This window comes from Dysidea avara, chromosome 2, assembly GCF_963678975.1.
Source record: "Dysidea avara chromosome 2, odDysAvar1.4, whole genome shotgun sequence".
NCBI lineage: Eukaryota > Metazoa > Porifera > Demospongiae > Dictyoceratida > Dysideidae > Dysidea > Dysidea avara.
In genome coordinates this window covers 11,018,909-11,045,074 of record NC_089273.1, presented here as the reverse complement: position 1 = coordinate 11,045,074, position 26,166 = coordinate 11,018,909, and the positions used below count along the sequence as shown (strand labels likewise).

At 36.5% G+C, this 26,166-nt stretch overlaps 1 protein-coding gene across 4 annotated transcripts in view; it reads right to left on the bottom strand.

Moving 5' to 3' along the window:
- LOC136246606 (uncharacterized) overlaps nt 1-26,166 on the bottom strand; it is a 102,436-nt gene that overhangs the window by 55,227 nt on the left and 21,043 nt on the right. For 2 of the 4 annotated variants that reach the window (XM_066038128.1, XM_066038131.1), the window contains 9 exons: nt 23,763-24,770; nt 22,338-22,463; nt 19,744-20,106; nt 7,673-7,735; nt 6,614-7,420; nt 4,580-4,630; nt 3,535-3,678; nt 1,618-1,824; nt 1,162-1,239 (listed from right to left, as the gene is read on the bottom strand). In XM_066038128.1, coding sequence (XP_065894200.1) covers nt 1,162-1,239; nt 1,618-1,824; nt 3,535-3,678; nt 4,580-4,630; nt 6,614-7,420; nt 7,673-7,735; nt 19,744-20,106; nt 22,338-22,463; nt 23,763-24,770 — 2,847 coding nt within the window. The remainder of the gene's footprint in view (nt 1-1,161; nt 1,240-1,617; nt 1,825-3,534; nt 3,679-4,579; nt 4,631-6,613; nt 7,421-7,672; nt 7,736-19,743; nt 20,107-22,337; nt 22,464-23,762; nt 24,771-26,166) is intronic. The other 2 variants (XM_066038130.1, XM_066038129.1) reach the window with 2 other exon arrangements.

The following is a 26,166-nucleotide window of genomic DNA, read 5'->3' as shown; positions in this document are numbered from 1 at the left end:
TTTGGCAAACCACAATGTATACATCATGGACTTAACTTTGTCCTCCTTTGTGTTCCATTTCTTTTTGCTGACAGCCAAAGGTGTCAATTCGTGGTAGCTAGCGCAATGGCTTCCTCATCTTTGTAAACTGGAATCGTCTGTATTTTCCATGGTGGCTTCTACTGTTCTACGCTGCTGAACATAGCTGATTGCAAAACCTAATGACCACTTTCCGAGTCAGTAATCGATAGTTGGGGCACAAGAATTGTCCAAATTTTTTTTGTGGTGACTGGATTGATTGCAGAGATGCTTCCCCTATTGTTCTTTATTTGTAGTGCTATGTAATGGACTGAATATAGCTAAAAGTGAAGCGTAATCGCCACTTCACTGCCACTTCACTTTCGAGTCAGTAATTGATAGCTGCGGCATGTTCAGATAAAAACATTATCTATGACGCTCAAATTTGTGATAAATTGTAACCAACATACAGTCAGAAGACTCCAGTGAACACACGTCATAGAGTATTATACACTGGTTTACATGTTAAAAAATAACTTAATTAGTGACTATGTAACATATACTGTAGCACAATGGAGTACAATAGACAGCAAGAGAATTGTCAGTTACAATTCTTTTTGCTCGCGATATCATTTGCTTGTGGTATCATGTAAAAATGTTAATCAGATACTTCACAAAAATTTGAAATAATCTGGCTGGTTGATTTTCATGTGAGTCCCAATCAGAATTTTTGTATGTATGACAACTGATACTGTGTATTCAGCTAATTATTTTTTATGGCAATTACACAGACTTTTAATTTAGTTACATACACAACTACATGATAGCCATTAAGCTAGACGGTATATATCAGTTTCTAAATTCTAAATTTCAGTATTTATGCCATTTTGAAAAAAATGCATAAAACACAACAATATATAAATCATTAAAAGTGTGTTAGGGATATGATTTATGAGACTCAAAATAAAATGATGAAGTTATCAATCAACTGTTATACCTAATATGGCATTACCGTATTTTTAAAAATCATCTACTGTAAAAACAGTAAAGCTAAAATACAATAATCTACAATAGATTACACAAATCTTTTATGTACTTGTGTATCTTATTCCTGCAATAACTGCATTACTATTGTATACACAATTAGACAATATATTAGCTAACTTGTTGATGTTGTAGGAACTGAAGTTGGTTCAACTGGAGTGCTACTACTTGTGGGGAGTGCACTGGTAGAAATAAATTCTGTGAAGAAGTAATTATACTTAAATTGATTTGTTAATCATTGCACAAGAAACAAAATGGTAATGTAAATGCGTATGTCTTGGTCCCAAGAGGGACAGATATTCGAGGGAACACGGTAATAATACTACGATATGCAGTAATAATGTGTAGTGTGATCTTTTTTTGCACAAGCATTGTATATATTTTTGTTAAAACACCTGAATATTGCTAGTATAATGCTTAATGCTTTTCACCTACCATGTTCAAAATTATGCGAACACAATTGGCATATGCAACATTCTCAAGACAAATTTACTGTGTATAGCAATTTTAGATTAGGAATAATTACTTGAATTGCATGTACTGCATACACAAGAGGTGTTATACATGCACACTCACCATCATTATCCACAATGGTCACTGTTACTTGACTAGGATCTACTACAACAACTCCATCAGGTAGTGAGGACTGATCAATGTTGATAATGAAATTCTCATTAGGTTCTACCATGCTATCATCAGTGATGTCAACTGTGAATGTTGCAATCATTGTACCAGGAGCAAACGTGACGCTTGCACGAGTGAACACGAAATCTCCAATTAACCCTAAACATTGTTAAAACCAAAATATTAAGTAGTGACTTTCAAACAATTTATCTGTATTTGCAAGATACAGTATTGCAGCTAATTCAGATAGTGTACACTTTTATAAATATGATAAGACACTTTCACTTTGAAAATATTATTTTGACAAATTAGTGGTTTGTAGAGACCAAATGTATTTACGGACTTGACTCATAAACTATGCTTTTGCCAACTGGGCTTCAAAATAACAATAGTTGATAACTAGCACTTGTGATTATATCTAATACTGCTGGCTATACTCTTTTATAAAGGTTGCTTGTGAACACAATAATAAGACAAGGTGTGCTGACAGTTGATGTAAATCTTTGTATGGTGACAACTGGATATTCCAAACAATTATAGCCACAAGAAATGGTGAATACACCTTTATATACTGTAAGTACTTATAGACTTGTTATTAAATACTAAGTGTATGGGTGTGGTGGTGGGGGAATGGTAGTTAAATCATGGTAGTAGACATGATGCAAGCAACAGTAATGATAATGCATGAGTTGGCAGAACTATTAGTTGAATGAATCTGAACAACATGGGAGTCACTGGACATTGCAGCAGCCATGTTAACACACTACCTTCCCCATCACATCCTCTGTCATCAGCTATGCATTTGACTATCGAAGCAGAAGATTTAGTGTTGTACCATATTTGTCCTCCTGTTGAAAGTGTCTTTTTTTTGTAAAACACCTCTCTCTTGTCAGAGTGTCTGCTTTTAGCCTTGCATGTGGTATTATCAATTATTGCATGTCTCTCTCTCTCTGAGAGTGCTGTTACATGATTCACTGACCGTACAAACAAACACCCATAACCTATGAAGATTTCCACAAACTTCTCTTCAATAGGCAAATAAGATTACCCACATTTTACTGTTAGCCCAAAGAACAAAAGCATTAACCCTTAAACCTGAAAACGAATTGAAAACGCACAATACTTTTGCCAATTTACATAGGTGGTTATAAACAGGCGCATCTCATGAAGCATTCATCCGATCGCTTAGAAAAACTGATAATTGGCAAAAAACAAGCTATCTATCTGTGTATAAATTTTCAACATTCAACAAGGAACTCAACCACTATGACGTGCTGAATCATTTTGTGTCCTTTCACCTTCGTATCGTCATTGTGCTCATCCGACATTGACTTAATCATGTGATATCTACGCTTATCCAACTGAATTGCCATCACCAGAAAGCAAAGTACAGCCTTTGTACATATTTATGTGAAGAAGGAAGATGGAGGGATATAGTTCTTTTGCTCTTTCAAAATGAAGTGGGAATCTCTGGGTTGGATGGATGCAATGGAGTATGGGACCATTTAAACCAACATTTAACAGTGAGTAAGGTAGTGTTTGCCGCTTTAGAAGACTTCAACAGTATTCGTGTTAAAGAATTTAGTTTTACAAGGCAAGCATGCAATCCAGTTTACTGGATTACGCATTTTCAGTGCTTATGTTTTATAAAAGAGCTGCAGGTTTAAGGGTTAAAGTGATTTATGGAATTTTTTGATAATACACATATATGAATTTTAACCATTATAAACAATGATTTTTACTGCAAAATTAAGCTTGCACAACCGTGTTCAGTTTCTGAAGATTTGGTTACATTTGTAATACCTTCATTACTTAAATGGAGACTCATATCTCCAATTTTGTTTGCACTAGTAAACCTTTATCACTTACCACCCATAGCTGTTCCATTTCTACTGAACACTTCTACAGTGATATGTTCACTGGATGATCTACCCAATACTATTTCAACTGTAAACTCTCCAACATTTTCACCAACAGTGTAAGTTCTCTGAGCAAAGCTTACAGTGATGTTGTCTATAACAAAAGAAAGATATCATTATGCATGTACATTGTTTTTCTTAACCATCAAATCAGTAGAAATTAAACATTTTCTTGTAAGGTCGTGCAAAGCTAATTTTATGTTTCTGGTCCTACCAATTTGCCAAAATTTACCAGGTAATCAGGCTTGTTGTTTTGGCAACTTTTTTTAATATGGTACACTCATATGACATACGGTACCGCCCAAGTGCAACGTCGCACTCACTTGCACACACAAATTTGCTTGAGATCTTTAAAAAATCACTAATTAAGAGGCGTAGCACTTGTTTCGCTTGTGAGACAATGTGGTAGCTGTTTCGTTCACAAGAATCATGAGCAAAACAGTTGCCACGCCCCTTAATTAGCGATTCTTTTAAAAATCTCGAGCAAAGTTGTGTGTGCAAGCGAGTGCGATGTTGCGCTTGGGCAGTACCGTAGCAGTACATCAAATTATAGGGGAAAAAAAACAAAGTATCAGTGCATCTTTATAAGAAAAGAGTATTTACAAGACATGAAAACCTTTCGACAGATATAAAAAAATTATAATTATGGTGATTGTGGAATTCATTCAACAAAAAATAACCAGGAAGAGAACCAGAAACATATAATTAACTTTTTGTGACCTAATATTTGAATATATCTATGAAAATTGGAATACACTGTGTTTGATGAAACTATGGAAAAAAGTATGTATTTTGCTGTTGGGCTAACAACTATAAACTTTGGCACCAAGGGAACATAACTGATGAATAGTTAATCAAGATAATGTTATATCCCACTGGGGACTCAGTTATTCCCTTCAAAAATACTACAATTTCAATATAACTATCACACAATTTGGAAATCATGATACAATTGAAATGATCACAGCAAATAACATACTAGTAAACGTACATACCTGGTGTTGGTGATGGTGTCATTGATACTGACACTGATGAAGATGTGGAAACTGTTGAGAGATATGTAATTAGAATAACATGCAGTCTGAACTAAGCTAGAGAAAGTTACTAACAGGTTTACGCACTTTATTTATAGATTGTATTATTAGATCTGTGATGAGTTAATGACTTTCAGTTATGTTATTCAATTTAGCCATTCTTTTGCTATTAAAGGTTTATAATACGTAATCTAAGTATTACTAAATGTGACCATCTCAGTGAAAACCCGTCTAGTTTGCACAAACATGCGTATTGAGAAAAAGGAAATAAAAATAACAAAAATTGTGAAATTACACGTGTTACAAAGAAAATTTTACGCAAGTTTCAATTGAGCCATTACTCAAGAAAGGTAGTGTTAAATCAATTAAACCTATGTACCATCTTATTTGCCTACTCATGGGGAGTTCGAAAAGCTTTGTTCCATTTCTGTAGATCCAATGGTATGCATGTCTCGTGCATTTGTTTATGAAGCGGTAGACGTAAACATAATTATGGCCGTTTCTTCAATAAAACCGCCTTAATACGCCTACGTGCAAGTGACTGCAGAGCTAAAACTATACCTTGGCTGAACTACCAATCCATGGTGAACACTGTAAGCCAAATCCCAACTTTGTAAACTAATCCAAACGGAAGTTAGGGTTGCTAATGTAAGTGCCTGTAGTTTATTTTTCGTATAGTCACTGCACAAATCAATTCCTTGCTTTTCCTACTTTCTAGCGCTGTAATTCCAAAACTACTCACCATAATCGACTGAAACTTCATTCCTTGGACTATGCAGATAATGCTACAAAAATAAAAAGAAATTCGAAAGTTGTGCGAACTAGACGGGTTTTTACTGAGATGGTCACACATTTACAATACCATGAATACCTTCTCTTTCAGTAATGCAAAAATTTTGAGGGAATTATAAAACAGATTAATTTGCAAAATATAGCAATATTAAAAGTATTTTAAAAAGTTTTATTCTTTCACACATAATCTTAAGACGTATTGATGACAGACTGTCTAGTCAGTGTATTTCTATACTCTCTTAACCCTTCAAACCCACATGTAACTTTAAGGAATACGTGGTTATTCACACAAAATCATTTTAAATGGGCCTGTCTAGCCAGACTAGCCTAACTCTATTAGCCTAAAGCCATAATTATACCAACAGAGAGTTTATTCATTGGGCTACTTAAGGAAGTCTAAATTGCCACTGCAACAACAGAGGCTTACTTGTTATGGAGCTATGAAAAAAGGAAATTTAATTTTTCGTTATTTAATTAATTAAATCACGTGAGCTATATATGGCATCACTCGCCATTGAATGGGAATCGTTTCATCTTTATTTCACACATATCTGATAAAGTAGGAAGGAGATATTAACTATTTTCTATTGGTATGTAAGGGCTTTGCGTGCTTATTTTGTGTAACGATAGCTTCGGGTGAGTTGTGGCCCCATGTTTTTGTGCCAGGGTAAACCCCTAGACACCATTTTAATCCTTTTTGATTACAAATAAAATGGTGTTGATTACATAGAAATAGAAAGAACGGTTCATACAATACAATGCTTTGTTTACAGCCATGCATACACACTGATTTATCAGCATATGTGGGTTTAAGGAGGTGGTGTGGCAACCTTGAATGGCAATTTCTGGCATTGTGAAGGACCTGGCTCGACAAGAATCAGTGGTGTACAGGTAGATGTCCTGATGCAGTTGGACAAACATTTTCTGCATTGGTTTTGCAGCATATCAGCCACTAAGAAGCCAGCACCTTAAGTTTGGATTTCAATTGTGGTCTGCCTCCATTTGAAGGCTATCATAATTATCAGTTTCTAAATATCACTGCTGGTTTGAATACTGGGCTGAGAAGCTTAATGAGACTTTTATCAACTACATCTTTATATCACGACCACATGTTAATGTAAGTTTGTACATATACAAATCTGTATTTATTAAAAGTGACACCATGTACATGTTCATATAAATTCACGATGATGTAATATGTACCTGATGTTGACGATGGTACTGGCTCTGAAAATGATGACGATGGTATTGGCACCATTGATGATGATGGTACTGGATCTGATGATGACAATGATGATGGTATTGGCACCAATGATGATGATGGTACTGGCTCTGATGATGATGATGGTATTGGCACTATTGATGATGATGGTACTGGCTCTGACGATGATGATGATGGTATTGGCACCATTGTTGATGATGGTACTGGCTCTGATGATGATGGTATTGGCACCACTGATGATGATGGCACTGGCTCTGACGATGATGATGGTATTGGCACCACTGATGATGATGGCACTGGCTCTGACGATGATGATGGTATTGGCACCATTGTTGATGATGGTACTGGATCTGATGATGATGATGGTATTGGCACCAATGATGATGATGGTACTGGCTCTGATGATGATGATGGTATTGGCACTATTGATGATGATGGTACTGGCTCTGACGATGATGATGATGGTATTGGCACCATTGTTGATGATGGTACTGGCTCTGATGATGATGGTATTGGCACCACTGATGATGATGGCACTGGCTCTGACGATGATGATGGTATTGGCACCACTGATGATGATGGCACTGGCTCTGACGATGATGATGGTATTGGCACCATTGTTGATGATGGTACTGGATCTGATGATGATGATGGTATTGGCACCAATGATGATGATGGTATTGGCATCATTGATGATGACGGTATTGGCATCATTGATGATGATGGTACTGGCTCAGATGATGATGGAACTATGGTAGAAGATACCTCCACTTGTGCTGATGATACAACTACATCAGGATATTATATTGTTTATCTAAAATACATTATATTACATACAATACAAAACTATAAGTAGAAAACACACTGCTGCATCACTCACAAATAAATTATCTACCAAATACACAAAAGATGGCAATTAACTGTGGGAAACCAAGACTATAGGGCATACACTGTGCTTATACTTATGTCGGATAAGCAAATTACAACTGCACATGGCATTTAACTGATATTTGTAGTACTGGTCAAAAATAAATTCTTACCAATGGAGGGAGTAACAACAACTGATGTAGATCTTATAGAATCTGTAGTAGTGACACAAACCCCTGTAAATACAACACCACATAGTAAATATTACAAGGAGAAAAGCGGAATACAAATTTATTTATCACAAGACAAACAGCATACTTGTTTACATACATATTATACATATATATGTATATAAAAAGAACTCTGCGTGGGAGGATCAAAGCAAAAAAATGTTCTTTATTTGCCATACAAGCACAAGTGTTCTATATTGGGCAGTTATAGAACACTTTATAGACCCACAGTTCTATATCAGGTAGTTATAGAACTGCCAGGCCTATTTGCAGGCTAATAACCTGTTTTGAATAAGTGATCACTCACTCTTGGCCAGTACAACCTATCAATAAAGCCAGTCTAGGCTGATAGCTTATACTGCACTGGCTGACCAGTCAGCCCAACCAGTAAGACAAGAACCACTGGATTTAATTTATACACACTTGAAGATTTCGATGATGGTTGCTTGTAGTCAGCAGCAGTGAACGTTCTTACTATGTTTTGTTCACATAAACGGATGAGTCCTAGGAATATCATGGAAAAATATGCTTAATAAAGTACCACAATCGAAAACTTTTATTTGTTGAGAAGACAGACTAGATTCACAAAACGACTAATGCAGGAGCAGCACAGTGCAACACAGGCAAAACACAGGCTCAATGCCTATTCTACCAATGATAACACTACTCTGTGAGTTTCATATGTGTCTTGTGTGTATCTCAAGTTGACAGTTCCCTATACCAGATAAAGCATTGCCTTTGCTCATGCTGTACAGGAAATATAGCACTCAAAAAGTGGTCTCAAGACAAAAAATAGCACTCAGCTTCTCCTCGTGCTTTATTTGTCTCTCGCCCACTCTTTTCGTGCTATTTTTCCCAAACAGAACTCGTGGCTGTGCTTTATCTAGTACACACACCGATTAATACTCACGTGATTAGAATGCACGACTTGGATTTTGCCATGAAAACCACTCAGATGGAGAGCGTTTTGTTATCCTCGCCATCCTACAAGTTGAAAAATGTTGGGCTAAGGTGAGAACTGGCACTATAGCTTATTCATTTGATCATTTCCACACGTTTTCGAATAAGGAACACGCCCCCATCACGAAGCTACCACTCTGCACGGAGTAACCACTCTACAAGCAAGCTTACCTGTCTAGGCCTTTAGTGAACTGTGTAGTTTTCCCATAAACAATTCAATAGCACTGATTAAAGCATTACTCATGTAACGGAAATTCTCCGTGATATCTCTAGGATATGTCCATTTATCATAACCGAACGTAACCAGAACGTACTAGCTGCTGACCCATTATCAAAAATTTTAGGTGTACATATAAAAGACATCCAGCGGCTGCACTCGTATTGGCTTCGGTGATTGACTGCCCTGTACAGACTATCAGCCTAATAAGTGTCACATATTAGCTGTAACACGGGGCATTTGGGCTTTGCCTAATATGTATGCCCTCTGTCCTCAGGCCTCATGCCCGTGTTACAACTATTACACACATATATATATATATTAATGTTGGTCGCTTGTTTAACCCTAAAATACTTGTTTAGTATTAGCCGCTTCCAGTTACTGATAAAGCATACTACAGCTGCCTTTATCTACCGCCGTCTATTGATGGTGGTTGATTTGGTAGGTTGTGCAGGGTTCCCAGGATTCTTCTATTTGATTTTTTAACAGGACCACTTGATGTATAGCCACAATAGTGGCTCTCTTGATTGCATGAGGCTTGGAGGTGAAATACCTGAGGATTTACTAACTTTAAAGCAACAGGAATTTTCAAAGCATACCTATAGGTCCTAAAGAAACCCTGCACTATCACATCCCAAGTTAATCCTGGGATGGAAAAGCCGATAAGGAACTCCTATATCTCACACTGGAGACACACTCAAAAGTGTAGGTGCATTTCCTCCCCTGAGATGTGCACATTTACAGTAAAAAGCCTACACACTTAAAATTTTTTTTTTAAGTTTATGTCTTCTTAACCTAGGGGGTAGGGCTCGGGTGGGGAGAAAGACACTATCACCAACCACATGGCTCTTCATTGGATCTTTCACACATGCGTCAACACAAGACTCTATCTGATGCCCGTTCCTATAATGCTGTAGCTACTCCTTGATGGTATTACCCTCCCCCACCTTTGCGCAATTGGTTTCCAACATTAACCTTGTTTACCAAGTTAAACTCCATTATCAAGACACACGGTAGTGTGTCGTGCGGCCCAAGAAGCCGGCGCGCAACCCTGTGAGTATATTGACAGGAAGAAAGAAAACGCAATTTTCGCACCTCCGTAGCTCTGTGCTGCCTTGATGAAACAAGACAAATTTTGCTGTGTACATTCCCTCCAACTTCAGTACTCCACATTCCAACTTTGAGCGAAATCGCTTCAGGCATTCCTGAGATATGCGACTTCAAAAATTGGCTTAGTTTCTTCGTTTTTTTTCTTCTTATTTTTCTTCCTCTTTTCGCACACTTACAAAAACTGCTATAAAACGCGAACGCGTTATCCGATTGCCTTGAAATGTGGCACACAGAAGGGGGGTATAAAGGCACATCTCTGTACCAACTTTGGCTGGAATACCATAAACAGGCAAAGAGTTATGAGCGATTATGCACGAAAAATAACACCAATATGTTGTCACGCCTACAGGGTAAACCGCGTATGGGAAGAAGCTGAAAATCGGTGGGTGAATAGGTTAACTATTGAACCTCAAACCTTTTGTGGTTTGAAAGAAATCGAGCTAAAAACCAAGAAGATACAGCGAAAACATCAACAGTGTGTAACAATTATGCAATCAAGATTAGCTAATTTTTATTATTATTATTATTATTATTTTGCTTGCCACGCCTACCAGATAAACCACTTGGGGTAATGCTTTGAAAATCGCTGTACAGATGGAGTTATCATCTTAGAAAGGCTCTTCAATGGTGTAGAAAAATCAGACTTAAAGCCACGGAGTTATAACACGAAATCCAACTTGGTGTAGCAAGTGCGAGATCGAGATACTCTAATAGAGCAGTCATCCTAATAGAGCAGTCACCCTGAACAGAATTCAAGAGATCAGTTAGAAATAAGTAACCTGTATAGAGATCAGCTACAAACAAATCACCCTGTAGAGAGTTCAGCTACAAACAATTCACCCTGTTCAGACATCAGTTAGAAGAAGTTTTCTTGTAGAGAGTTCAGTTACAAACAAATCACCCTGTTGAAAGATCAGCTAGAAGATGTCACCTTATAGATAGTTCAGTTACAAAGAAACCACCATGTAGAGAATTCAGCTACAAACTAATGACCCTGTAGATACATCAGCTAGAAGAAGTTACCTTGTAGAGAGTTCAGCTACAAAGAAACCATTCTGTAAAGAGCTCAGCTGCAAACAAATCACCTATACAGAATTCAGCTACAAACAAATCACCCTGTAGAGAGATTAGCTAGAAGAAGTTACCTTATAGGGAGTTCAGCTATGAACAGATCACCCTGTAGAGAGTTCAGCTACAAACAAATCACCCTGTAGAGAGTTCAGCTACAAACAAATCACCCTGTAGAGAGTTCAGTTACAAAGAAACCACCATGTAGAGAGTTCAGCTACAAAAAAAATCAATCACTCTGTTGAGAGTTCAACTAGAAGAAGTCACCTTGTAGAGAGTTAAGCTGCAAATAAATCACCCTGTAGAGAATTCAGCTACAAACAAATCACCCTGTAGAAAGATCAGCTAGAAGAAGTTACCTTGTAGAGAGTTCAGCTACAAAGAAACAACCATGTAGAGAGTTCAACTGCAAACAAATCACCTGTAGAGAGTTCAGCTAGAAACAAGTCACCCTGTAGAGAGATCAGCTAAAAACAAGTCACCCTGTAGAGAGTTCAGCTAGAAGAAGTCACATTGTAGAGAGTTCAGCTACAAAGAAACTACCACGTAGAGAGTTCAGCTGCAAACAAATCATCCTGTAGAGAGTTCAGCTAGAAGAAGTCATCTTTTAGAGAGTTCAGCTACAAAGCAACCACCATGTAAAGAGTTCAGCTGCAAAAAACTCAATCACCTTGTAGAAAGATCGGCTAGAAGAAGTTACCTTGTAGAGAGTTCAGCTACAAAGAAACCACCATGTAGAGAGTTCAGCTGCAAACAAATCACCTATAGATAGTTCAGCTAGAAACAAGTCACCCTGTAGAGAGTTCAGCTAGAAGAAGTCACATTGTAGAGAGTTCAGCTACAATGAAACTCCCATGTAGAGAGTTCAGCTGCAAACAAATCACCCTGTAGAGAACTCAGCTACAAACAAATATGCAGTGTAAAAAGATCAGCTAGAAGAAGTTACCTTGTAGAGAGTTCAGCTACAATGAAACCACCATGTAGAGAGTTCAGCTACAAACAAATCACCTGTAGAGAGTTCAGCTAGAAACAAGTCACCTTGTAGAGAGTTCAGCTAGAAGAAGTCACGTTGTAGAGAGTTCAGCTACAAAGAAACCACCATTTAGAGAGTTCAGCTGCAAACAAATCACCCAGTAGAAAGTTCAGCTATGAACAGATCACCCTGTTGAGAGTTCAGTTAGAAACAAGGAATCCTGTAGAGAGATCACATAGAAGTATCACCTTGTAGAGAGTTCAGCTACAAACAAATCACCTGTAGAGAGTTCAGCTACAAACAAATCACGCTGTAGAGAGATCAGCTAGAAGAAGTCACCTTGTAGAGAGTTCAGCTATAAAGAAACCACCATGTAGAGAATTCAGCTGCAAATAAACACCCTGTAGAGAACTCAGCTACAAATAAATCTCCCTGTAGAAAGATCAGCTAGAAGAAGTTACCTTGTAGGGATTTCAGCTACAAACAAATCACCCTGTAGAGAGTTCAGCTACAAAGAAACCATTCTGTAAAGAGCTCAGCTGCAAACAAATCACTTGTACAGAATTCAGCTACAAACAAATCACCCTGTAGAGAGATCAGCTAGAAGAAATTACCTTGTAGATAGTCCAGCTACAAACAAATCACCCTGTAGAAAGATCAGTTAGAAGAAGTTACCTTGGCGAAAGTTCAGCTACAAAGAAACCATTTTGTAAAGAGCTCAGCTGCAAACAAATCACCTGTACAGAATTCAACTACGAACAAATCACCCTGTAGAGAGATCAGTTATAAGAAGTTACCTTGTAGATAGTTCAGCTACAAACAAATCTCCCTGTAGAGAGATCAGCTAGAAGAAATTACCTTGTAGAGAGTTCAGCTACAAAGAAACCACCATGTAGAGAGTTCAGCTGCAAAGAAATCACCCTGTAGAAAATTCTGCCAGAAACAAATTGCCCTGTAGAAAGATCAGTTAGAAGAAGTTACCTTTTAGAGAGTTCAGCTACAAAGAAACCATTCTGTAAAGAGCTCAGCTGCAAACAAATCACCTATACAGATTTCAGCTACAAACACATCACCCTGTAGAGAGATCAGCTAGAAGAAGTTACCTTGTAGATCGTTCAGCTACAAACAATTCACCCTGTAGAGAGAGCAATTAGAAGAAGTCACCTTGTAGAGTGTTCAGTTACAAAGAAACCACCATGGAGATTTCTGTAATCAATATATGTGACCGGATTTGCGAAAAGGGGTCTTCCACACACATCCAATTCCGTAACCGTTGGAGATCATAACTCAGTGTTCAAGTAACATATTAACCTAAAAATTTCACCACGTATTCAGCTATAGTGGTGCTCACCACTGTCCAAAATTCAAGGCAATAGCTCTTTCCAATCTGAAGTTATCAATTGTCAAAGTTGGCAAATTGGATGTGTGTGGAAGACCCCTTTTCGCAAATCCGGTCACATATGTATTATACAGTATATATAATTTGTACATTTACTGATAAAATATTTAAAGTACATCTACTTAATCTTTTCTTCTTCCTGTAGTAAAGAAAAAAACATAGGTTAAAAAAGTCCCAAAGCTGGCCATAGGCCGGCTTTGGGGTATACAAATACAAAAAGAAATGAAATCTAATCCAAAACAGCCAAGCTGTAAAAAAAGTGTGCGGCCCTCAGAAAGGCTATGGTGAAAAAAGATGTGAAATCCAAGGTGGCGGCCAAGAAATGGCTGTGATGGTAGGTTAATGGTAAAAATTTTAATAATGACAATTTAGGTAAATTTTGTGAAGCGGCACAAAAATTCACCTGAATTGTCGTTATTAAAATTTTTACCATTAACCTACCATCACAGCCATTTCTTGGCCGCCACCTTGGATTTCACATCTTTTTTCACCATAGCCTTTCTGAGGGCCGCACACTTTTTTTACAGCTTGGCTGTTTTGGATTAGATATATATACCAGGAATAATTATGGAAAACAGATTATAATTTTTGGCCGCTTCAGATATCAGCTCTACCAGTTACTTTTCACTTCAGCTGAGCTGTTTTTTGTTTTGCTTTTTACATTGGGTTCCAGATACTTGTAGTTCCTTGGGCGCGCCTTTTTTTACAGCGGTGTTTTTGGGGTGGTTATAATTTTCACTTAAAGTAGAATTTTTTGGGTATCTCTCAAACATTGGAATGATCTGACTGCTCTAATAGAGTATTTGAGAGTATATCAATCTTATAAAAGCTTTTCAGCCAACACTCGCATAATACTGTCAGCTATATATCATTCTTAGTAGCTTAACTTTCTTCTACCTAATCAAAAACAGACACTCCTCAATAGGCCTGCGCCGATTATGCCAGCATAATTTGGGGCATAATAGGAAACCAAAAGCATCAGCATAATGCCAGCATAATAGGCAAATTTTTGTGCATTGGCTATCAGAGAAGCTGAAACTCTGTCTATTTTGCATGATGCAGAATGGGATAGTGTGCAAACATGGTAAAAATCAGATTTACAGCTACGTTGTGAAGAAAAGATTAGTTAAAGATCGATATACTCTAATAGAACAGTCACCTCATAATGAAATATCCTCACAGATGCATTAGGTATTCTAATAGAGCAGTCAAGACACAATTTTATATGAGCATATTAGGAGCATAATGGGACACAACTGGGCATAATTGGAGCATAATAGGGGAAATTTTGGAGCATTGCTCAAAAGCATAATAGGCAATTTCAAAAGCATAATAGGCCCAGGCCTACTCCTCAATTATTCCCATGGACTTCTGATAATTGTAAAACTATGCCTGTAACCATCTTATTACTCTCACAAATTGGTGACCTATTATTCTCAAATTATGTTAGCATAGTTGGCACAGGCCTAGATCACAAGTTCTACTTGCACATTCTTTGACAGTTATTGTAACATGCATTTAAATATTAAAAATGAGTAGGGATCCATGTGAGAAAAGCAGTAAAACAAAGAGACTGATTTCTAACCTTCCAGCTTGGGTATATATGATATGCATGTGTGACTACTTTATAAGAATATCATATGTGGGGCTACATATTAAGGTGTCTGCTTTATTAGAGTATCTCAATCACCACCTGGCTATACTATCAAACTGTGTTCTTTCACGTTTTCTGCCTCCAGTCAAGTTCTGCTTGAAATTCTCCTTATTTCATCCAAATAGCCACTTTACTGGAAGAAGCCACTACCAGTTTTAATAGACCTATCAAGATGATAGTAAGGAAAGAAGCTTTAATTGCTTTTCTGTTCTTTCCTAGCAGGAATACAATTTCTCACAGCACAAAACTGCTTTCCATGATAACATTACTCACAGATATGGGAAGGGCCTCATCAACATGTCTATGGAACTATAAGTTTTCTATTCAACATTCACTTATGTGTTTCCCAAGGGTGGCTGGCTTTGCCTCCATATGTCATAATGATTGACAGTTACTCTACACCTACTGAAGTCTCCCATGAGGTTGAATTAGTGCCTCCTTTACAGCCAGTAAACAGACAAACAGTTCATCTTTGCTTCATCAAACATCGAAAATGGTGCTCAACTAGATATTTTTGTAAATGGCTTTTGGAAAGGTCATTGCAAAAAGACTTATAGGGCAGCTACGGTAGTCTTTGAAAACAGCACTGATTGCAGGAAAAGACCACACTTTCTTCATCTTGTATAGTAATTTTTGTCTTATATACTTAGGCATTTGTGTTTTTGTATGTATATATATTGTATTTATTATTTATATTAAGACTTTGCAGCACAAGTGCTGAAGGTCTGTAGGACACCTGGTCCACAGCTTATTATTGTTAACATTAATATTCTAATCAAAAAATAAGTATTGTCATGTAAAATAGTGGTTTTACCATGTGACTATAGTAGGAACTGGCCAAAATTATCCCTGGCATAATGTTGAACATCATAGGTGCCTGAAAGCAATAGGTATATTGCTAGCATAATACTTGTGCCATACTAGCATGCCAAAATACATATCACAGAAAAAGATCGATATACGCTAATAGAACAGTCAGTAACTCTAATAGAACAGTCAGGCAGCTGACTGTTCTATTAAAGTATATCAATTTTTTCTCTGAAGTGCATTTTGACAAGCAAAGATTACACTTCAGCCACTTATTGTTTACCCATATTGTACTTTGCATGGGAGGATCAAAGTGATGCCGCGTATCGCATTGTCCATACAGTACTAATAAGCAGCATATCTGTGCTGTATGAGTCATACAGTCAGACATGGGGCCAAGTACATGAGTACTTATACTTAAGTGCACTTAAGTACAGATTTGAAAGTACTTGTACTTTATTTAAATACTTTCTTAATTTCCCAAACGTACTTGCACTTATACTCAAGTACTTACGTACTTGTAAGTACTGCAAACATTGTATGTAGTTTGTACACAGTGGGTACATAACAAAATTGCATGAAGGTGCAGTGTACAATTCTTCTAGTGCCTTCCCTAACCTTACTATGTCTCATGTAGCCACGATTAATGATGTCATAGTATTCTGGCAAACAAAAACAATTCTGCTGCTTAAGTTAGTGCATTTTAAGAGTTTAAGAGATTGAATGGTTGACAAAAACCAGAAAGTATCAACCCCACTAGGTACACTTACATACTACAATACACTGAAAACAGTATATATTTTGTTACAGCAAAATGTACTTGTACTTTACTTGAGTACTTCCAGCATGTACTTGTACTTTACTTAAGTACTCTCTTGATTGTTGCTGGAGTACTTGTACTTGGAAAATTCAAAGGTACTTGTACTTTACTTAAGTACTTTCAAATGTACTTGGCCCCATGTCTGCAAACAGTATAGTTTTGCAGCTAATTGGGCAAATACAGTACAGTTATGTGGATTTGTGACCATGTCAGCAAAAACCTGTCTAGTTCGCACAACTTCCAAATTTTTATTTTCTCAGCATTATCTCTATTGTTCAAGGAATGATTCACCAAACTTTCAGTTCATTATGGTGAGTAGTTTTGGAATTATACCGCTAGACAGTAGGAAGAGCAAGGAAATCGATTTGTATAGGACTACACTAAAAATAAATTACAGGCGCTTACATTCACAGCCATACCTTCCGTTTGGATTAGTCTACAAAGTTGGGATTTGGCTTACAATGTTCAATATGGAATGGCAGATCGACCATGGTTTAGTTTTTTCCCAGCAATTACTTGAGCATAAGCGTATGAGGGCGGTTTTATTGAAGAAATGGCAATGATTTTGTTTACAACTACGGCATCATAAATAAATGCACATGACACACACACCATTTGGGATACAGAAATTAAACAAAGAGTTTTGAACTCCCCGTGAGTAGGCGAACAAGATAATGCATAGGTTTAATTGAATTGAGTCTTCCTTCTCTGAGTAATGGCTTGATTAAAACTTATGTAAAATTTCCTTTGTAACACATAAATTCACCAATTTTTTAATTTAATTTTTCTCAAACGCATCCTTGTGCAAACTAGATGGGTTTTCGCTGAGACGGTCACATTTAAGGAATGTTATAAAAAAAAACAACCCCACTTGGATGACACTGTAAATTGCAAAAACCAACCAAACTAATCCTACCAGATTGTTTTACAGCTAGAAATGGATTGTACAAACACTTACTAATCGTCTGTTTACGAAGATATTTTAAACACGACTCTACTAAGACAGCACGATTGATCATGTGCGTGGCATTGTAAATCTCTTAAACTAGCCTATCTAATCCTATTAGTTTGTTCTATGGCTAGAAATATCACAGCGGTTTGAGTACTACAGAAAATCGCTCCGAGCCAGACGACCAGGAAGTACAATAAAACACCGCCTATGCTTGTTTGTATGAAAAATACAGCACTCGGAGAGTGTCTCGAGGCAAACACAGTATTCGGCTTTGCCTCGTGCTGTATTGGCCTCTTGACATACCCCTTGTTCTGTAATTTCCATAAACACACACGGCGGCACTTTAACTATACCATAAAGTGCACATTTATTAGTAAAACATAGGAACTGAGGCATAAATGTGATCAGATTTGACAAAATCAGGCTTTAACACACATCCAGATTAATACAACTTTAAAGGACTATACCTCTATGTAGGAGTAAGCTATCAGTTTCAAATCTGGACGGGTTATTGTATAATGCAATGAAAAAATTGTGTGAAAACCGTAGGTCAATAGCATACTGAGTTGCAAATGATTAAATTAACAGTACATCAAGCCATACAAGTGCTAATTTTACATCCCGTCAAATATGTTCATGACGTGATAACTTGTTACGTTTTATTACATAACACCACAAAATCCTGAGCTTGTAGTGATCTTCTAATGGGATAATTGTAAACAAAGCAATGGTAATGGTATCAATTTGTACTGTTTTACTCGTAAGGTAACTTCCCTGCAGTTTGCATTGTTATTTAATACCAAAAAGAACTGCTAATTATGTAAAACAACATCAAATGCTTGTCACACTTGTATGGCTTAGCGTACTGCCCTTTTAAAGTCAAAGATTTGAATGTGTGTGGAAGCCTGGTTTTGCAAATCCGGTCACAAATGTTGAGCAAAATTTTGGCTAAATTTTAACATTGTTCAAAAGCATCTTAGCGCTTGGTGTTGTTGCATTACCTTCAAGTATTCATGCTGTTTACAATATTCTACTTGGCATAAATAACCTGTCTAGACATGTAATTCCATAGCAAAATGATTGAGTCATTGTAGCAGGCTGTATGGAAGTGAGTTCATTTCTCAACCACAATCGGCCAGCCCTTTTGTATGGCACCGCCAGACAAATTGCGAATGGGATCCCAATCACGAAGTTGCAGATATCTAGCTAGAACGGTTTACCTTTTTAGGAGCGCCAAGACTGAAGCACAAAAATCCAACTCTGAAATAATCCTGCAGCATCTAAATTTGGTCTAAATAACATGCTACTGAAAGAGTTGATACAGAAAATTAACACCTAGATATGGGTTTCATTGGATAAAGAAGAAGACAAGCTGCCTGATTGGAGATAAAAGAAAAGATAAGGCGCAGAGGGCCTACACTCATCAGAGCACCCAAAAGGCACATCCCACTTGTGAGTTTGTTACTGTGGCGTAAAATTATGGCCGTGTGCTGCTTTGTTTAGGCTCTAGCCTTGCAACTGTGGTCAGTAAGGCAGCCAGACAGTGAGACTAAAATTTGAGTTTTGGAGATTTTTTTAAAATTTCTATATCCAGGCACCAGTAAGTATTTTGTTATATTTTACGTATGCTGTATTATGTATTATATGAACTAGTACTATTCCGATTTTTGTCACGTAAGATGTCTCTAGGGTGATTTTCAAAGGCAGAATTTTAGGCGGTATGTAAAAATTTTGGGACAATTCCTACTTACACAATACTACCGTACCGTTTGATAAAAAGCATAATCAGTGGGTCCCTAGCCTCTCGCCTTTTTGACTGTGACCAGGCAGACAGACAGAACAAATATATCTGGCTTGGACAATAAAAATGATTATTTTGTCATGGTTTTTGTATTTCTAATTCAAGATTAGACAATAGGCACAATAAACTCATCTGTAAACATGCGTTTGATTACACAAAAATTTCTACAATAATCATTTTTTGACTCATATACTACAAAGTTTCTGCATGATTATAGTATGTACTATCAAGTACATGACCTACACATATTTACCTGTCTTATGAAGTGTGACATTTGCAGTGGTTGTGATTGTACCATCAATTCCAATCTTAACAGCGGCCAGTTGAAATTGACACCATGTAGGATTCTCACAAGAACTCAGGTCTTCATTAAGTGTAACATTTAATAAAGTTTGTTCAGTTGGTCTAACAATCTGATCTAATCTTACCCCATTAATTTGGAATAAACTAGAACAATCATCTCCTGAATCTGGAAAATTAAAGAGTAGTGTATCAAACTCTGTAGGATTTCTCAGGAAGAAAAGTGCTTCAAAAACAAGTGTTCCAATGGGAGAGTTCACATCAATGTCAAATTCATAATGTGTAGCATTAAATGAACAGGAAATGTTTGCTGGAACTAAAAAAAAATAAAAATTATGTCATTACATCAACACGTAATATTTAAGTGAAGTACTACCAGTATATTATAGAAAAAGGTATAGCATACTCCTATAAATAGCTTAACATTTACCAAATTTCATTGTATAAAAGCTGAATTCAAATAAACACCTGGTCCTGAAGGCCAGGGGCTCTAGCTTAATACAAGGGGTAGTACTAGATTACAAGATTATAAATCCCTAAACTTACCGTCCTTGGAACATAAGAGAGGTGATATGATTTTTACTTACCAACTTTTACACAATCAGTTTGACATGGACACATCCACCCTTCTCCATCTAGCAACTTTTAACAGCACAAGGGGCCACAACTTTATAAATATACAAACCATTTTCAAGTATACTCAGTCGAAGAAATTGTTTTTCAGTAAGAGGGATCAATAATTGGAACAATTTACCCTATCAAGTAGTATATTCTGATTCACTAAATACCTTTAAGAACAGACTAGATAATTACTGGCATGATGATTGTTTGTAAATTTACACTATGTACACACTCATGCAGGAAACACAGGTATTGCCTTTACATCCTTAACAAATAATAACAATAAATAAGCTGGGCTTTATACGAGGAAATACAACAACCCTTAAAGCCATATAAAACTGTATAAATACATGAACTGCATCTGCATAAGCCACTAAAGTGGCTATTGATATTTGTCAATCTATAACCCATATACAGAAGGTTGTAAGGACTGGAAATATTATACTTTCTGTATGTTGATATCACAAAGAGTAAAATAACTGAATTTCATAAAACTAATCCAAATGGCAGAATAGAAATTTTGAGATAAACAGTATAAAAGCCATGCAAAAGGAAGTGAGCATGCGTATACACAAGAGATGAATCATTTATTAGTTTTCAAACCACTTCCAGTACTTGTGGCTGCAAATAGAATTTCCCACCAAATAGAAGAAAATCTCAGCTGGATGAGCTAAGTAGTATTATGAGTGCTGAGGCGGAGGCAGAGTGGTGGGCAAGATACTAGACTTCAAAATGGAGGCGTACCACGATTGAAGTCCAAACATGACATTACAGGGCTGTGCTGGCTCCTTAGTGGCTGATGCGCAGAAAAAACCACACAGAAAGTGTATGTCTCACTATATGAGTCCATCCACCTGTGCACCTTTGATTCTCATAAAGCCAGGTCCTTCAGAAGGTCAGAAACTGCCATTCAAGCTCATCACACCACCGAGTTAAAACCAGCCTCAAGTATACTGAGTAATGCTGAGTAACAAAACTAATAGACTGGTAGTGTAGCTATCCACCAGTGGTGCTAGATTGATTTTTCTTGATGTGCAATTTTGGATTCATTTGTAAAATCCAGTCACATAATGCAAGCTATGATACTTAAATACACAGGGTTGTAGAAGAAGATATCTTTGAGATTACTAAACTCTGTAAAATGTAAATTTTAGTTGTACGGAAAGTTTACATGTTGATCTAAAAGTTGATAAGGTCAACAATGCCACTGTTCAAACAGTGTTACTTTCAGTGAAATCACTCAAGATCAGTTGCATTGTCATCTTTACAAGTGGAGTCTAATGGCAATTCTTGTCAATCAAGTACAGGTTTTCAACTGAATTCAGGTGTATAAGACCGTGAAACAAGTGGACAAACAGTACTGACTTTTATAATTTGTGATCAGATTTGTGAAAAGGAGTCTTCCACACACATCCAATTTACAAACTTTGATGATTTATAACTTAAAATTGGAAAAAGCTATTGCCTTGAAATTTGGTCTGTAGTAGGCACCAACATAACTTAATTGATGGAGAAAATTTTAAGTTAATATGTTTCTTGAACAGTACGTTATGGTCTCCTATGTTTATAGAATTGGATGTGTGTGGAAGACCCCTTTCGCAAATCCAGTCACAGTAAGTATAATTATACAGTTTTGTTACTAAAACAGTTGTTACTTAAACACCATGGACTTTCCATACATATCATATCCTGCTACTATAGTGGCTTATGCACCTTTAAGGGTTAAGAGCACAAAATTCAAAAGTGTTATCAAGGGTGAGAAATTGCTTGTAAAAATATCATTCAGAATGCTAAATAAAGCTTCTATTATGAAAACCTTTTGAAACCCTTCTATTAATGTCAACTCAAATAATTAATCACCCTTTATGCATGTTGTACAAGATATAACAAAATCAAACTATATTACAAAAAAATGAAAGCACTTACGTTGTTCACAAGTCCTAGTAACAGATCCATCACTATCAGACACTACTCCATAATAACCTGGTGGACATGTTTCCACACATTCTCCTCTTTGAGCATCAAGAAATGTTGGGTAGTCCAAACATACAACTATAGTAGTTCACAAGCACATTTTAATAAATGCCCAAATAAGACTTTATGCTTATTCTGACTTTTATTCTATTTCAAACATTATGTATAGTATGCCAACGAAATCATAGGCATTGTATTGTCAGAGTAACAGACACTATAGTATATTCGCATTCACCTGAGCCCTCATTTCTTGTTAATACACTCTTGCTACATGGGCCAGCTGCCCAGATATTTAGTAGTACTTTGACTATAGTTGATTTGGGGACACTTCTTAAAAGTATTTGTTCAGTTAATCCTTAATAATCCATTGATGGCCAAATTCTCCAGGACCACTGGCCGAACTGCCGAATCACATCATACTAACCGTCCAGTATACAGAACTACTGAGTAACCATATATCTAAATACTCGTTATAAACTAAGGAGGTCGACTGTATTGTTTTTGTATGCATAACAGTAAACACGACAAAGTTATTTAACAACAAAGTCACTTTGGTAAAAATCAGCCCACACAAAAACGGAATCCAACTAGCTATTTACTAAAGTGTATTACACTCTAAAGAACTATTCTATGCAGTTTACGTACAGTGTGATCCATTCCACAGCTGTGATTTGTCCCATTTCTGCTCTTGTGCATGCATATCTGCACTCATGTCCACCATGCCACGTCTGGGATAAAGGCCGACTGTCAACTTTACCTGTCTCCATCAATGTATAACACTTTCTTTAAGCAATAAAACGAATTCAAGGAATGTGCAAAAATGACCAGTTTACGCTCAGCCAGTCACATTTCTTTGTTGGTATGGGTTTGTCAAGGAGTACAGGTAAAGTTCTATAATATCTAGATGGATTTGGTAAACAGGTTAAGCTAAATCTCGTCTTTGTAGCTTGTTTCTGCCATGATCTGTGATCAAATAAACAAGCACCCGTAACTTACTTACCATATTGTTGCTGTATGTATCAAATTTATTGCTATTTCAGCATTATAACTTCAAGACTATTCATGATAACAAGCTGAAACTTTTGCTTCGCACTCCTTTGTTATTATGAATAACAAAGAAGCATTAAAATGGAGTTCAAGGAATGTACAGAAATGGCTGTTTTCTGCTCAGTCAGTCACACATTTCAGTATTTCAGTGATGGATTGCATGGTTGGGATTTTGGGGGAGTGCATCATTTTATCCCTACCATACAGTACTACCATACAGTACTACCGCACTGTATGATACAGTGTTCGAAAACGAAAAAATAAACTAGAATTTTGCAAAACTAAAAAAAAAAAAATGATTGACAGACAGTGCAGTTACTATAAACTTACCAGTTTCACATAGACTTCCCGTAAAACCACTTGCACATACACACGAAGAGTTGATGCATGCAGCTTCATTCATACAAGGATTATTTGAACAAAAGTCTGTGTTAGTTTCACAAGCATTCCCAGTAAAACCCTCTGCACAACTGCATGAGAAAAAATTAATTCCATCTGTACAAGTTCCATTATTCATACAAGGGTTAGGATTACAGTCATCTATGTTAATTGAACAATCCATTCCAGTAAAACCATCAACACAATTACACATGAAAGAGTTAACTCCATCTGTACAAGTTCCATTATTCATACAAGGATTAGGATTACAGTCATCTATGTTAATTGAACAATCCATTCCAGTAAAACCATCAACACAATTACACATGAAAGAGTTAACTCCATCTGTACAAGTTCCATTATTCATACAAGGATTAGGATTACAGCCATCTATGTTAATAGAACAATCCATTCCAGTAAAACCATCGACACAACTGCATGTGAAAGAATTAACTCCATCTGTACAAGTTCCATTATTTATACAAGGATTAGGATTACAGTCATCTATGTTAATTGAACAATCAATCCCAGTAAAACCATCGACACAATTACATGTGAAAGAGTTAACTCCATCTGTACAAGTTCCATTGTTCCTACAAGGGTTAGGATTACAGTCATCTATGTTAATTGAACAATCCATTCCAGTAAAACCATCAACACAATTACACATGAAAGAGTTAACTCCATCTGTACAAGTTCCATTATTCATACAAGGATTAGGATTACAGTCATCTATGTTAATAGAACAATCCATTCCAGTAAAACCATCGACACAACTGCATGTGAAAGAATTAGTCCCATCAATACAAGTTCCATTATTCACACAAGGATTAGGATTACAATCATCTGTGTTAGTTTCACAATTTGTTCCAGTAAAACCATCAACACAATTACATGTGAAAGAATTAATTCCATCTGCACAAGTTCCATTATTCATACAAGGATTAGGATCACAGACACCTACACATGATAAAACAAAACATTTTAAACACATATTAAAAAGCTAGTACACATACGTAATTCATTGTAGAGACTTGATTCTTTTTCAGTAAAGGCACACTACTGTGTGTGTTGTCACCCAAGAAGCCAGCATATCATACCAGTGCATTATTAACAGGAAGAAAAATAACCTGATTTTCATGCATATACAACTCCATGTATCCTTTACGAAATGAGAGAATTTTTATTATGGAAATGCCCTCCATCTTGTAATCCACATAGCAAAATTGTGCCAGATACAAGCCTTCAAAAAATTGGTCTTTCTTTTTCTTCTCTTGAAATTTTAATTTGAATACAATATAAATGATCATGAAGTTATTCATTAGTAAAAATAATACCAATAATTTGACGTACCTACAGGGTACACTGCTTATGGGAAGAAGTTTAAAATGGATAGGCTAACTACCCTGTATAGAACCTCAAACCTTTTGTGGTTAGGAAGTTTGTAACAATCATGCTATTGAATTTTGCTTACAGTAGAACTCCATAGGTAAAATATTTACAATTTGTTTTTTAAAATCAAATTTTTTTTAGCATTCTTACACAATAAATGATGGTGTTAACAGCATAAACCTGGGTAGCATTGTGAGTCCCAAAGCAAGAGGCCATTATGCTTCGTTTTCAGCTACGTACGTTCTACCCATTACACAGTACTACAAACAAAGAACAGTAAGAGAAATATCTCTGCAATTAATTCAGTCACTAACAGAAATAAACAGAATAGTCAGCCACAAGGAAACCATTATTTGACTGGATCTGCAAAAGCCCAACACAATTACGCATTTTTTCGAATTCCTATTTATTAAAATTTAATAGTTATGGATGCTCTAGTAAAGTTTTAGTTTGATATGGTAATAACTTTGGAGGTTACATTCCTACAAAGTAGCAACAACAGAAAAATTGATTAGTACAGCAAGTATAGGGAAAATAAATTACAGGCGCTTACTAAAACAGTTGTAACTTACAAGCAGAATAACACACAGAGTTAAAATTTGCACCATTGTGGTTACCATGAGTAGGGGAATGGGTAAGTTTTAACTTGTATCACCTTTCATCACTACATACAAAGGCAACATCATTGAAGAGAGATCAATCGTGTTATTTCGACATGACATAAGCAATTGCCAATAACTTCTGCAACCTTGCATCTACTGTAACAAAACAAAGATTTTCAGGCTCCTCTTGAGTAGGGGGAATAAGATGATATGTACGTTTTTATCATTAGCCCCATTCTACATTGAAGTACAAAGCTTTCAAAAACTTTACAATTGTAAATAGTATTTCATCCATTGTATATGTGACCCAGTCTGGGAAAATCGGTCTTATCGTCCATGTCAGCAGATTCGATTTTTCACCC